This window comes from Vulpes vulpes, chromosome 14, assembly GCF_048418805.1.
Source record: "Vulpes vulpes isolate BD-2025 chromosome 14, VulVul3, whole genome shotgun sequence".
Classification (NCBI taxonomy): domain Eukaryota; kingdom Metazoa; phylum Chordata; class Mammalia; order Carnivora; family Canidae; genus Vulpes; species Vulpes vulpes.
Window position 1 is genome coordinate 48,532,484 of NC_132793.1, and position 12,020 is coordinate 48,544,503.

At 54.7% G+C, this 12,020-nt stretch overlaps 1 protein-coding gene across 2 annotated transcripts in view; it reads left to right on the plus strand.

The window, feature by feature from the left end:
- EPB41L4A (erythrocyte membrane protein band 4.1 like 4A) overlaps nt 1-12,020 on the plus strand; it is a 176,910-nt gene that overhangs the window by 133,744 nt on the left and 31,146 nt on the right. For both annotated transcript variants that reach the window (XM_072736581.1, XM_072736582.1), the window contains 3 exons: nt 3,928-4,018; nt 6,744-6,827; nt 7,612-7,722. In XM_072736581.1, coding sequence (XP_072592682.1) covers nt 3,928-4,018; nt 6,744-6,827; nt 7,612-7,722 — 286 coding nt within the window. The remainder of the gene's footprint in view (nt 1-3,927; nt 4,019-6,743; nt 6,828-7,611; nt 7,723-12,020) is intronic.

Here is a 12,020-nt window from a genome sequence, read left to right on the forward strand (position 1 = left end):
CTCATGAAGAATCACTTTGCAAATGTCTACTTTTCACTTGTAATAATTATTTATCAGCATTACTATGCTCTTGATCTATTAATAATTGTCATGACTTAGAAGAAATTATTAACCTCTAGAGCTTTAGGGTCATGGGAACTAAAACCTAAATTCATTTCTTTCTTTCTTTCTTTCTTTCTTTCTTTCTTTCTTTCTTTCTTTCTTTCTTTCTTTCTTTCTTTTTAAACCACAGAGAGGTGAGAGAGAGTGATAAGTAAAACTTTGAGGTGTTAAACACGTATTACTCTGGGATGAATTTTTCCAAAGGGGGTGAAATCGAAATTCAAATACACGAAGAAAAGAAGAATGCCATGAAATTCCCAAATGTAAACTCATTTCTTCTATTTTTAAAGTGGGTGATTGTGGGTATCAAATTCCCATGATATTTTATGGCGTTGGATACATTGAAGAGAGTCATGAAACAATTCCATTTTAAAGTGTCGTATTTACTATGTGCTGCAAATGACTTTCTTTGGCCTTATTTAAACCTTCTGTTTAAAAGTGAAGTATGCTTGACATACAGTGTCCTGTTGGTTTCGGGTGTACCTGTAGTGATCTGATATTTTTATACAGCATGAAATGTATAGAGTACATTTCACAACTGTGGTAAGTCTAGCTGCCATTTGTCACTATACAAAGTTGGAGCTATTTAAGTTTTGATTTAAAAAAAAAATGTTAGCTATCACCTTAGACGCCTACACGGAGGCACCACAGTATTTCAGGTTCTTGTAGTGAGTACTGGGTAAAAAGCTGAAAGGACATTAAGTTAAGGCCTCTTAGATGTGAGCTTAATTATAGAAGCAGGGAAAAAATAAGAATTTTCCCAATTGCACCTTAGCTAAATAAGCCTTTCTGAAGCAACTTTTATATACAATGATGTGTGTTTTGTATCCATCTTATGTACAATTATAATCGCAGCCAATAAAAACCCGTAAAGCAGGGGTCTAGCACAGTCCTCCGAAACAGAAGCAGCTTCAGGTCAGAGATGGAACTGCCCACCTGCCTGTTCCAGGTGAGATAAGTCGTTTGGCAGAAGCCGACCGGAGAAGATGCGCTGTTTGTTGCTTTAGGCCGCGTGGTGCTGTTGGAGGGGCGGGGGGGATGGCAAGAGGCCGGCGGGAGGACGGAGCGCGTGCGCAGGCCTCCCCCTTGGATGCTGTCCTCAGCCCTCTCGGTTGCAGCCGGCTGCTCACGGGGGGCGTTGTCATCGGAAGGAAGACGGCGCCCCGCCGCCACCATGTCCAGCAGGGCTCCAGCGACGCGAGCCCATCACAAGGCCTCATTCTACTCTGAGTACTCCGGGGACTGAAGAGCTGACTTGCCAGGCCCACAAGTGCCTTTCTTGCTTCTGGACCTGGCACCCTGACCCAGGAGGACGAATGTGGTGGCTGGGCTGCCTCTCAGGATGCGTCCCTTGGTGACTCCGCCAGAGGCCTTCGTTTCCATCCAGCACGTACTCTCCACTTGATTATTTTGGAAATGAGGAAATCCTAGGGATCCAGGAGAGGACGGGGTTGGGGAAGAAAAAATTGGAAGCAGACCAACCAGAGAAAGGATCTTTCATGTGTAGACGTGTTTTCCTAGCATCTTTCTCATCCACGCCCAATTCTTTCTAATCTGCCCTCCAGCTTTTTAGCAGAAAGCCCTGTTTGATCTTGCAGTTGACATGAAGCAGAATCCGTGTCTTAAAAGTCTGTATATTTATGGTAAATTCCACCCTTGGGATTTTTGAATGCAGAACTCTTAAGAAAAGTGGGGATTTTGGGGCACCTGGGAGCCTGCGTGGGTTTAGCATCTGACTCTTGATTTCAGCTCAGGTCACGATCTTAGAGCTGTGAGATTGAGCCCTGCATCAGGCTCCAGGCAGGCGTGGAACCTGCTCAAGGTTCTCTCTGCCTCGGCCTCTGCCCTTCCTCCTCCTAAAATGAACCCAAAAAACAACAAGAAAAAGTAAAACCACCAAACAAGGACCTGGTTGCCTCTTTCCAGTGAATGAGCTGAAGTCAGGCACTTGAGCTTCAGTGACTTAGCCATTGGATGCTGAAGAAGTCGTTTATTCCAAATTTTGTCTTTCAAGATTCAGTTTTGTTTTACCTGATTTAATGAGTGGCTGTTCTGCCAAATTTTCCTATTTGACCATAATTTGTGAAATTAGGAAAATGTTATGTCAGGACCTGTTAAACTTTGTCATTTTTTCCATAGTGCCGTAAAGTCGGTGAGACCAAGGCAGAGTGACTATGTATCATCGGCGTGACAACTAGAGCTAAGCTGCATTTCCAATTACTAGCTTCTCCTTAACTCATGAATATCTTTTTTTTCCCTGATAAATTGCATTGGGTTCGGTAATATAACCAGATTAGTTTTCCTGAAATGTAATACGTAATTGTGTTGGGAATAGTTACAATCTGTCCTGATTATTTGCCTTCAGCATCAGATCTAGGTTTTTTTTTTTTTTTTAAGTCTAGGTAAGAAAATGGGAATAAATGGCATGAAACTTAACCTAAACGTCTAGAATAGAGAAGAGGGCTCTTAAAATGAATCATTTATGTATGATAATCCTGCTTTACTTACTGGCTCTTTGTCCTTTCCCTCATATAACCGAGTAAGACACTGTCACTTGCAAAATATGTCTTTTCTCACTTAATGTTGCATATTTATCTCCTTGCCCGGGATAATTAAATTAAAGGCATGTAAATTAAAAGCATGGGCAACATGTAAATAATACCAGAAATTTGGGCAGCCCCGGTGGCCCAGCGCTTTGGCGCCGCCTTTGGCCCAGGGTGTGACCCCGGGGTCCCGGGATCCAGTCCCGCCTCGGGCTCCCGGTGCATGGAGCCTGCTTCTCCCGCTGCCTGCGTCTCTGCCTCTCTCTCTCTCTCTCTCTCTCTCTCTCTCGTTGTCTGTCGTGAATAAATAAATAAAAGCTTTAAAAAATAATAAAGCCAGAAATGTAATCTGGGCTGACACGTGTCAAACCGAGAGCCACACGTGTCTGAGGCTCGGCTGCCGTTTGAACGCAAAGTGTCTCTGTGCCTGAGAGCCGTGCACGTGGGTCGCCGAGCCGCGCCACGGGAGGAGCTCGCGGCTTCCAGAGCGAGCGGCCGCGGCCCTGCCGAGCTGGGGGGGCTCTCGGGGAGGGCGCGCAGAGGGGCGGCGCGCACGGCCCGCCCAGGAGCCCAGGAGCCCAGCGCCCCGGCCCACGCTCCCCACGCTCGTGGCCCGCGGGGTGCAGGGCGCGGGGTGCAGGGCGCGGGGTGCTGCTCGCACGACGTCCTGGGGCCGCGGCGCTTCCCGCGCGGACGCGCACAGGTACGGGGTCGGGCCGGTGCGGACTGTCTGCGAACTCCCGTCGGCGGAGCTCCCGGTCCGGGGCTGGGGCCGGGCGGGGTCGCCGTGCTGGGGCGCCCCTCGTCTCACAGGGGGTCCGCGTGGGTTCCGTGAAGCGGACGCGTGACCCACGCTGCGCTGTGCCCCGGACGGAACGACACTGGCCTGTGTCAAGGCCCCGCGAGGGGAGCGGCTGCCATAGTGCCCGGGCGCGAGGCTCGGCTCCTGAGCGCGGGGCCGCGGGCGCGGGGGGCGCGGGGCGGGGGCTCCTGGGGGAGGGACGGAGGGGGGAGGGAGGCCGCCGTGGGAGCCCGGTGCCAGGGGCGGTGCCGCAGCTGTGGGCTGCGCGAGAGCCGGGGTCTCCAGGGCCCGTGGGGAGAGAGAGGGGGAGGGGGACGGGGGAGAGGGGAGGGGGGAGAGGGGAGGGGGAGGGGAGGGAGAGGAGGAGGGGGAGGAGGAGGGGCCCACCGAGGGGCCCACCCGCTGGCGGTCGCCTGCCGGCCGAGCCAAGGCTGCTCTGCGCGAGTTCACCGCTGTGCCCTCCTCCCCCCTCGCTGCTAGGACCGCAGGGCGCCTCCCGGGGGCCGGCAGACGCGGAGGACGGAGGAGGCGGAGGAGCCGCCAGGGTTCTTGCACCTGCACCAGTGAAAAGGTCAGTGGGCGCCCAGGTAGCGCAGCAGGCGCCGTCCACGCTCTCCGAGTCTCCTCAGACCCCCTCTCAGGCCCCCACTCACATCCTCCCTCAGATCCCTCCTCAGGACCCCCCCTCAGGCCTCCTCTCAGGCCCCCTCTCACGTCCCCTCTCTGGTCCCCCCCTCAGGTCCCCTCAAGCCCTCTGCAGGCCCCCCCTCAGGCCTCCTCTCAGGTCCCCTCAGGCCCCCTCTCACGTCCCCTCTCACGTCCCCTCTCTGGCCCCCCCCTCAGGCCTCCTCTCAGGCCCCCTCTCAGGCCCCCTCTCACATCCCCCCTCAGGTCCCTTCTCAGGCCCCCTCTCAGGCCCCCTCACACCCCCTCTCACGCACCCTCTCAGGTCCCCTCAGGTCCCCTCTCTCGTCCCCTCTCACGTCCCCTCTCTGGCCCCCCCCTCAGGCCCCCTCTCAGGTCCCCGAGCACCCTGAACGGCTGCCTCGCAGGCCCACCCGCCGCCGGAGGGGCCCAGGCCCAGGGGCTCCAGGCTGGCACTGAGGGCGCTGCCGGTCACCCCAAGGGCACTGGCGGCGACCCGGGGCCTCAGGGGATGCCGCCCGCTGGCGCACCCACTGGCCCAGCCGCCCCAGCCTCCCTGGTGTCACCAGGTCATGTCCACACATGTGTGGCCCTGGTCCCGTCAGCTACGGCAGCGCCCGTGTTTCCCCCGTCAGGCTCGGGGCAGCACTCAGGGCCCCACGGCGGCCTCGCACTCACCGGGTGGTGAGCAGGTGACACCCCGCAGTGACCATGCTCCAGGCCAGGACTTCGGCGCTGCTGCTGTCACCCGCTCCCCATGCCGCGGTCGGCGGTGGCTTCCTCCCGGATTGGGCTGCGTGGACGGACACAGCCTGGCACCTCCTGCAGATGGTTCAGGCGCACAGTTCCGAGGGATCCGCCTACGCTGCCCCCTGTCCAGCTCCGGGTGGCCCCTTCCGGGTTCACTCACGGGCGGCCTTCGCCTCTGCATGCCCTTTGGTGGCCCCCTGGCCACCCCACTCCCAGCACAGCGGCCCATGTGTGGTGGGGGGGGGCTCAGTCCCCCCGCTACCGTCTGGCTGATGGGGGCGGTGCCCGAGGGGCCCAGGGCTCCCCACTCGGGCTCAGGGCGCAGGCGGCACCTCCGACCTCACCTGCCCCCAGTTCCCCTCTTGTCTGCTGCCCAGTGTCTCCACCCCCGTCCTCCTTTCCCTTTTTCTATCTGAAGGAAAACACACGCTTAAACACACGCTTTCTACTGCCCTGTTGCGTGTCCCCCGTACTTATTACCTCTTCTTACTTCACAAGAAAGATGTTACTTGGGGCGTTTGATCTCCGAAAGGTCAAGTTTAGTCAAGTAACGGGCGTCAAAAACTAAAACGTGACCCTGCTGTATGCCAGTGCGAGGAATCGGGGCCCTTGTCAGGTCCGTGGTTCTGTAGGCGCGTAGGAATCCCTGTACGGGTGCAGGACACCGGGATACGGCCCGTGTGCCCCTGTGGGAAGTGGCCTCACTGCTTGCCCTCTGCCCCTTGGTCGGCTGCTGTGAAGAGCCCTGCTATGACCATGTGCGAGGACAGTCCCTAGAGGATGCTTCAGAAGCCAGGGTTAGACATGGTTGGAAAGTCCCATTGCTCCGCCTTGTCCTCAGGCTGCAACTCCGGGGACATGAGAGGTGATGCGCCCACGGCTCCTGCCCCCACGGCTGTCCCTTCCTCTGCGTCTCTCTGCGTGTCCGAAGCAGTTCGTTGGGGTCCACTAGCAGCCCAGTCGCATTGACCTTCTAGTGCAGAAAGACGATACTGGGTCAGGAAGCAGCACTTGGAAGTCGTTCTGGTTTGGAAGATGAGCCAAGACTGGCGGGCGCTGGGGGCCCGGAAAGGTCGCCTTGGGTCACCTGTGCAGAGCTGACCCGCCTGCAGGGACTTAGGCCCGAGTCCAGAGGGAGCCAGCCTCAGGAGCTGCCCTTCCGTGTCTGCGTTCTTCTCTTCCTGCCTCAACACTTGCTGTTCTTTCCTGTCCCGCACAGCGGAACTCTCTCCAATGTTTGTTTTCTTTCTTTAGAAGATTTTATTTATTTATTTATTCATGAAAGACACAGAGAGGCGGAGACACAGGCAGAGGGAGGAGCAGGCTCCATGCAGGGAGCCTGACGCGGGACTCGATCCCAGAACCCTGGGGTCATGCCCTGAGCCAAGGGCAGACACCCAACCACGGAGCCCACCGGGCTCCCCTCTCTTCAAAGTTTCTTAACAACAGATGACCTGGCTTTTGTTGACCGAAAGCAATAAAATTAGAAAAAAGAAGGTGGAGGGGAGCCCAAAAGTACTTGCTGGAGACGTGGAATGTCTTCAGGCAGCCCCTTCGTGCTCTCTGTGGAATGAGCCATGGGTATAAATAAAAACGTGTTCTTGGGATCCCTGGGTGGCGCAGCGGTTTGGCGCCTGCCTTTGGCCCGGGGCGTGATCCTGGAGACCCGGGATCGAATCCCACATCGGGCTCCCGGTGCATGGAGCCTGCTTCTCCCTCTGCCTGTGTCTCTGCCTCTCTCTCTCCGTGACTATCATAAATAAATAAAAAAATTAAAAAAAAAAAAAGTGTTCTTAAGACATTTGTTCAACGGTTTCGTGGAAGAAGTAAACATGTGAGTTAACTTTTATTCTCTAGGTGATTTATTTACCATGTTTTTTGTTTCCTTTTTTGAATTAAAGCTTTAAGAAAGCAAAGAATGAAAACAGCCCTGATACCCAAAGAAGCAAATCTCAGGCGCCGTGGGATGAAAATGGGCCCCAGAGGTAAGGAGCAGGGAGTGTCTCTGTAAAGGAGAGGAGAGAAGCAGGATGTGTGAGTGCCGTGCATAGGGAGTGGCATCCGCATGCCGTCACGGGGGGTGGTGCCGCCGTGGGCCGGGTGGTCAGCTCCCCACATCCTGGGCCCAGGCCCTCGGAGTCGGAGTGCCCGGGATGTACCCTGCGTGAGGCTGGGGAGGGACGCTGCCAGGCCAGGTCTTGGGCCGAGACTGTCTAGGCCTGGGCAGGACCCGTTGATGGCGACCCCGCTGCTCTAGGGCTCTGAACAGCTTCTCCTGGATAGTGGCTCCAGAAGAACATCCTCGTATATAGTTTCTCCACGTCCACACCCGCAGACCAGTGCAGACTCGCCTTACCCGTGGTGGCACGGGGTATGGCGACTACAGACACGACATCTCAGGGCTTCGGATCCTGAGTCCTCCCCTTCACAGCCGCCTTACTTGGGCCCCCAGCTAAGCGTCCCCAATTTCTGCGTGCTTTCCTGTCACGTGGCCGGGTGATGGCACCTCGGGGCCTGCCCGTAGTGTGGAGGTGTGCCTGGAGGAGGCAGCTTTGTCACCAACGCAGATCATCGTCATGGCCATCGTTGGTGTGCTCCAGCCATCGGGGGTCAGTGACAGGCCCGTCCCCAAAGATAACGACTCAGGATCTGATTCGCCAGACCTCACTCCCTCTTCTTTCAGTAGCTCCCCATCTCTGGCAGCAGGAACACCGGGGGTCTGTCCCGCCAGGCCCTGCGGTGTCACTGACCATCCCTCTTCTGCTGCAGTGGCCTCTACAACTCCCCTGGGGACCGCGTGAAATCCCCGAAGTTCCTGTCCGCACGCCGCCGGAACCCGTCCTGTGGGAGCGATGACTCCGTGCAGCCGATGAGGAGGAGGTGAGCTGAACATTGCCCCTCGGTTTTGCATTTTCAGCAGGAGCACCGGGTCCCGGGCACATTTTTGTGTCGAGTTATCCTCAGAATATCATGACTGTCCTCCTAAGATGACAGATGATTTTTTTCCTGGGGGGGCAGGGGCAGGTAAAATGAGCTAGAGATCCCAAAGGATTTCTCTTTAGACATCCTGGGTTTCAGAGAACTTCATAAAATACTGGTCGGAAACTTGCTTTTTGTACAACAACGAAGACCAATGAGCTAAAGGTCCTGCATTACATCTGTATCTTTAACGATGTCTGTTGTGTCGTCTGTGCAACGTGACATACGTGATACACATCTGGGTGTATTTTTACATATAAAAGATGGTGACTGTCGTGACCCGAGAGGACGAGCTTACAGGTGAACCTTAGCTGAGGCTTTAGCGCCCTGTTCTCCAAAAGGATGTCGTACAAACTTGAGTAAAACCCCTTTGAAAACACAGGGAAATGGGTCCTGTTACATTGACCCAGCAGGTAAAGTGGTTTTCCTGGTTATATCTGCACAGACTTAAGATAACAAAAGAAAACAGTCTACGTCTAGGAGTTCTGGGTTCTCAGTGGGTCGGGCAGCACGGCAGGTGCCAGAGAAGACCTGGAAATCCTGCGGGTGAATTCCGTCCACTCCTCCGTCCCGAGGGCTGTGCTGCCCGGGGACCTTCACGGGCCGCCGTGCATGACATTTACGGTGTCCTCAGGTGCCGTTAGCCCCCGCCCTCCTGTCTCCTCTGCCCCTGTGGACACGTGCTCCCTGGTCTCTCCCTGTTTCATGTCGTTTGCCTTCTGCCAGTTTCTGGAGTCTCAACCCTGGCTTTCTCAAACCGGCCCCCATGTCCCCAAGGTCCTCTGATGATGGTGCAGGACAGAGGTCGGTGACCCCATCCCCTCGTAGGTCTGAAGGGGCAGCTCCGTCTTGACCCCCCCAGACATGATAATAGTTGACACTCACCGTGTTCCAAGTGCTGAGGCACCAGAGGCAGGGAGGTGCCCCAGGGTCTGGGTGCCGTCTGCCCCTGGGCTGGGGGATCAAGGCTGTCCCTGCCTCTGGGCTGGCCCTGCCAGTGTCGCCGCAGGTACCACCCTGTTGCAAGGACTCCTGCTGATGCCGCTGGGGGCCCCTGCACTCAGCCGTGCACAGTGGGCGCCACAAGGGTGTCAGCAGCCAGATTGAGACCTGGAGGCAGGAGGAAAGGGGGCAGCTGAGCGCCTCTGGAGGTGCAGCCCCGCTGGCAAAGGGGCCTGAGAACGGTCGTCAGGCTTCAGGCTTGAAGGAATAGGGGAGATGACCGATGGGTTGGGATGGGGCCGAGTACCAGTGGAGAACAGAGACTGGGCAGGGGGGCAGATACGCAGGTGACGGCCCCTCATGGTTGGATCCAGGCCTGTACGTCTGTAGAAGGCAGGGATAGTGAGTCATTAGATAACGGAGGCGGAGAGGTTTCCTGCTGTCTCCGTCAAGGAGTGGTCCAACCTGGACGGCCCCCTACAGCCAGGCAGGCCCCTGGGAATTCCTTACAGTGACCCTGTGCGTGTGCGGAGGGGGTGTGGGCAGTGGCAGTCGCTGGGTCCAAGGGTCTGGCACTGCCTCATTACTGCTGAGTAGGTTTATCTTTCGTCCACTAGTCTTTCGTCCCTCGTCACTAGTGTATCCTGATAGCTACCCCCAAATACAGTAACTGCACATGTTGAGCGGATCGTCATCTTGATGTTAATATACTTGAAAATGAATTTATCAAGTTTTGCTAAAATATACTAAAATTCACATTATTTTTTCCCCGACCTAAATGCTCAAAACGGTTTGGAGCCTGTACATTCTGAAATCTAGACGTAACGCTTCTATGTTGAGATGCTGCTGTCTGTTGCTTCCTGTGAAACACGGCGAGAGATTGTGCAGAGTGCCTACGGGACCTTGACTGCACAGTCCAGGGGAAGAGAACCTTTGTGTCCCCGTAGCCACGGAGCCGTCCATCTGTGTATGTGCGTCCCTTGATGTCACGAGTTCCTGAGCGTGCGTGTTTGGGGGCATAGCCTTCGCCCCATGCAGCAAGGAAGCGTTAACGCTCGTGCTCTGCTCATCTCTGCTGAGAGCGCCCTGAGTGCCCTGCCTGGGCAGTCTTGCTTTATCTTCTTGTATGAATCCTACAAAAGCACACATGCTTATATAACTTTTATATATTTCTGAGGGAGTTACGTGGTGCTTAGGGGCGTAAGAAAAAGCTTTTGCTGAAAGCTAACAGGTGTACAGAAAAGCACGTGTGTCCCAAGAATAGCTGCTTGATGACTTTGCCACCCAAGCACCTGTACAGGTAGCACAGCACGATTGTGGGAAGCTTTGTTGAGGGAAAGGCGCTTGGGGGCAGGATGCTTGCGCTGGCATCTGAGGTGGACCGGTGAAGACAGGTGCAGGAGCCAGCGCATGCAGAGACCTGGGGATGGGAGGGAGCGGGAACGTTCACGAGAAACGCTTCTCAGGGCACCTGAGCCTTGTTGAGGATTTGGGTTGTCAGACTCAGTAGGTTTTAGAAGAGGGACTGGTTGCAAGATTCTTGCTTTTGTGTTGTGTGAAGAGGAGCCTTACCGTCCTGTGGAGAAAAGGTGGAAGAAGGCCGCAGTGGAAACAGGGACCAGCCAGCGGCTGCCATGTGAGTCCTGGCAAAGGCTCATGGGAGCTTGGGCCACGGCGATGATTTCAAGGCGGGGATTTAAGGAGGTGGGTGGTGGTAAGACCCGTTGGGAGGTAACAGCAATAGGACTGGGAGGTTTGAGAAGATGGGAGGAGGACGGATGACGTCAGGAATGAAATCCAGACTTGAAGTGTGATGCGCTGAAACGGGAACCCCTGGGGCATCACAGGCCGGGAAGGGACAGCGGTGAGTATGGTTCTGGGCATGTTGCGTCTGTGGCATCTTGGAGAAGCCCACGTGTGGGATTCACAGGGACTGTTGGCTGTAAGTCTGGATGTAGATTGGCTCTTGGCTAAAATGCAAATATCTCAAGGCTGTAAGTGAACCAATGAGACCACGATGAGGCTGGAGAGAGTATAGATGGGGTGCAAAGATCAGGCCATGACGGAGCTGGGGAAACGCCAGCATTTCTTGGGCCTCCGCTGAAGACAGTTACCTTCGGAGGAAGTTACTTCCAGAGGAAAGAGACGGAGAAGTTGTGGCCGTAGGAAGACTCAGGAGAACTCCCTTCCTTCCTCACCCCTGAGCGGGAAGCCAGGTCTGGGTCTCCGAGAATCGCAGCGTAAAAAACACGGATCCAAGAGAAGAGACACGCACATACCAACTTTGCAAGGATCCTCCACGGAAGCGGTTGACACCATGCATGGCCCTCTGTTCCAACCTCTGCAGTGAAACCATCAGGTAATATTCTTGCACCGTCCAGAGACTCCAGGCTTTTTAATGCCTACATCTTTTTTTTTTTTTTAAGATTTTATTTATTTATTCATGGTAGAGAGAGAGAGAGAGAGAGACAGAGACACAGGCAGACGGAGAAACAGGCGTCATGCCAGGAGCCCAATGCAGGACCTGATCCCGGGACTCCAGGATTGTGCCCTGGGCCAAAGGCAGGCACCAAACCACTGAGCCACCCAGGGATCCCAGTGCCTACATCTTAAATATGAAGAGAGAGCCGTAGCCACTGGGCGTTTGAACATAGCTTCTATGTTTGGGAAGACAGAGGCTGAAACACACAGCAGCAGGCATGTTGGACCCACAGGAATAGAGATGATGCAAGAAAGAAAAAATGTCTTAAAAGTACAATGATCTTGAGAAAGAGAAAATCTGAAGAAGAGGCGAACAAGCAGGAATTCTTAGACTTCAAATCCCGGTGGTGGAATTTAAAATAAATCAGTAGAAGGTTTGGAAGATAAATTTTAGGAGATCACCCCTAAAGTAGAACAAAAATAAAACAGGTACATGGACGTGAGGATAAACAGTGATCAAACCTGGATATCAAACATCTGAGTAATCAAATTGCTAAGAAAATGCAGATGAGGAAACTGTTAAAGACATAATACAAGAAAATATCCCAGAGCGAACGATCAAATGTCATAGAAGCACTCGGCGTAGCGAGATCCGTTATCATTACGTCTCAAAACATCATAGGTTAAGAGAATTTTTACTACTCCGAGGAGTGAGGGAGGAACATGAGGACAGAAGTTCATGGTGCACCAGGGTCGATGAGTCAGGAGGATGGCAGGGCTCCCTGGCAGCAGTGCCAGTGCAGACGGTGGTGAGCGCTGTCTTCAAAATGCTGAGG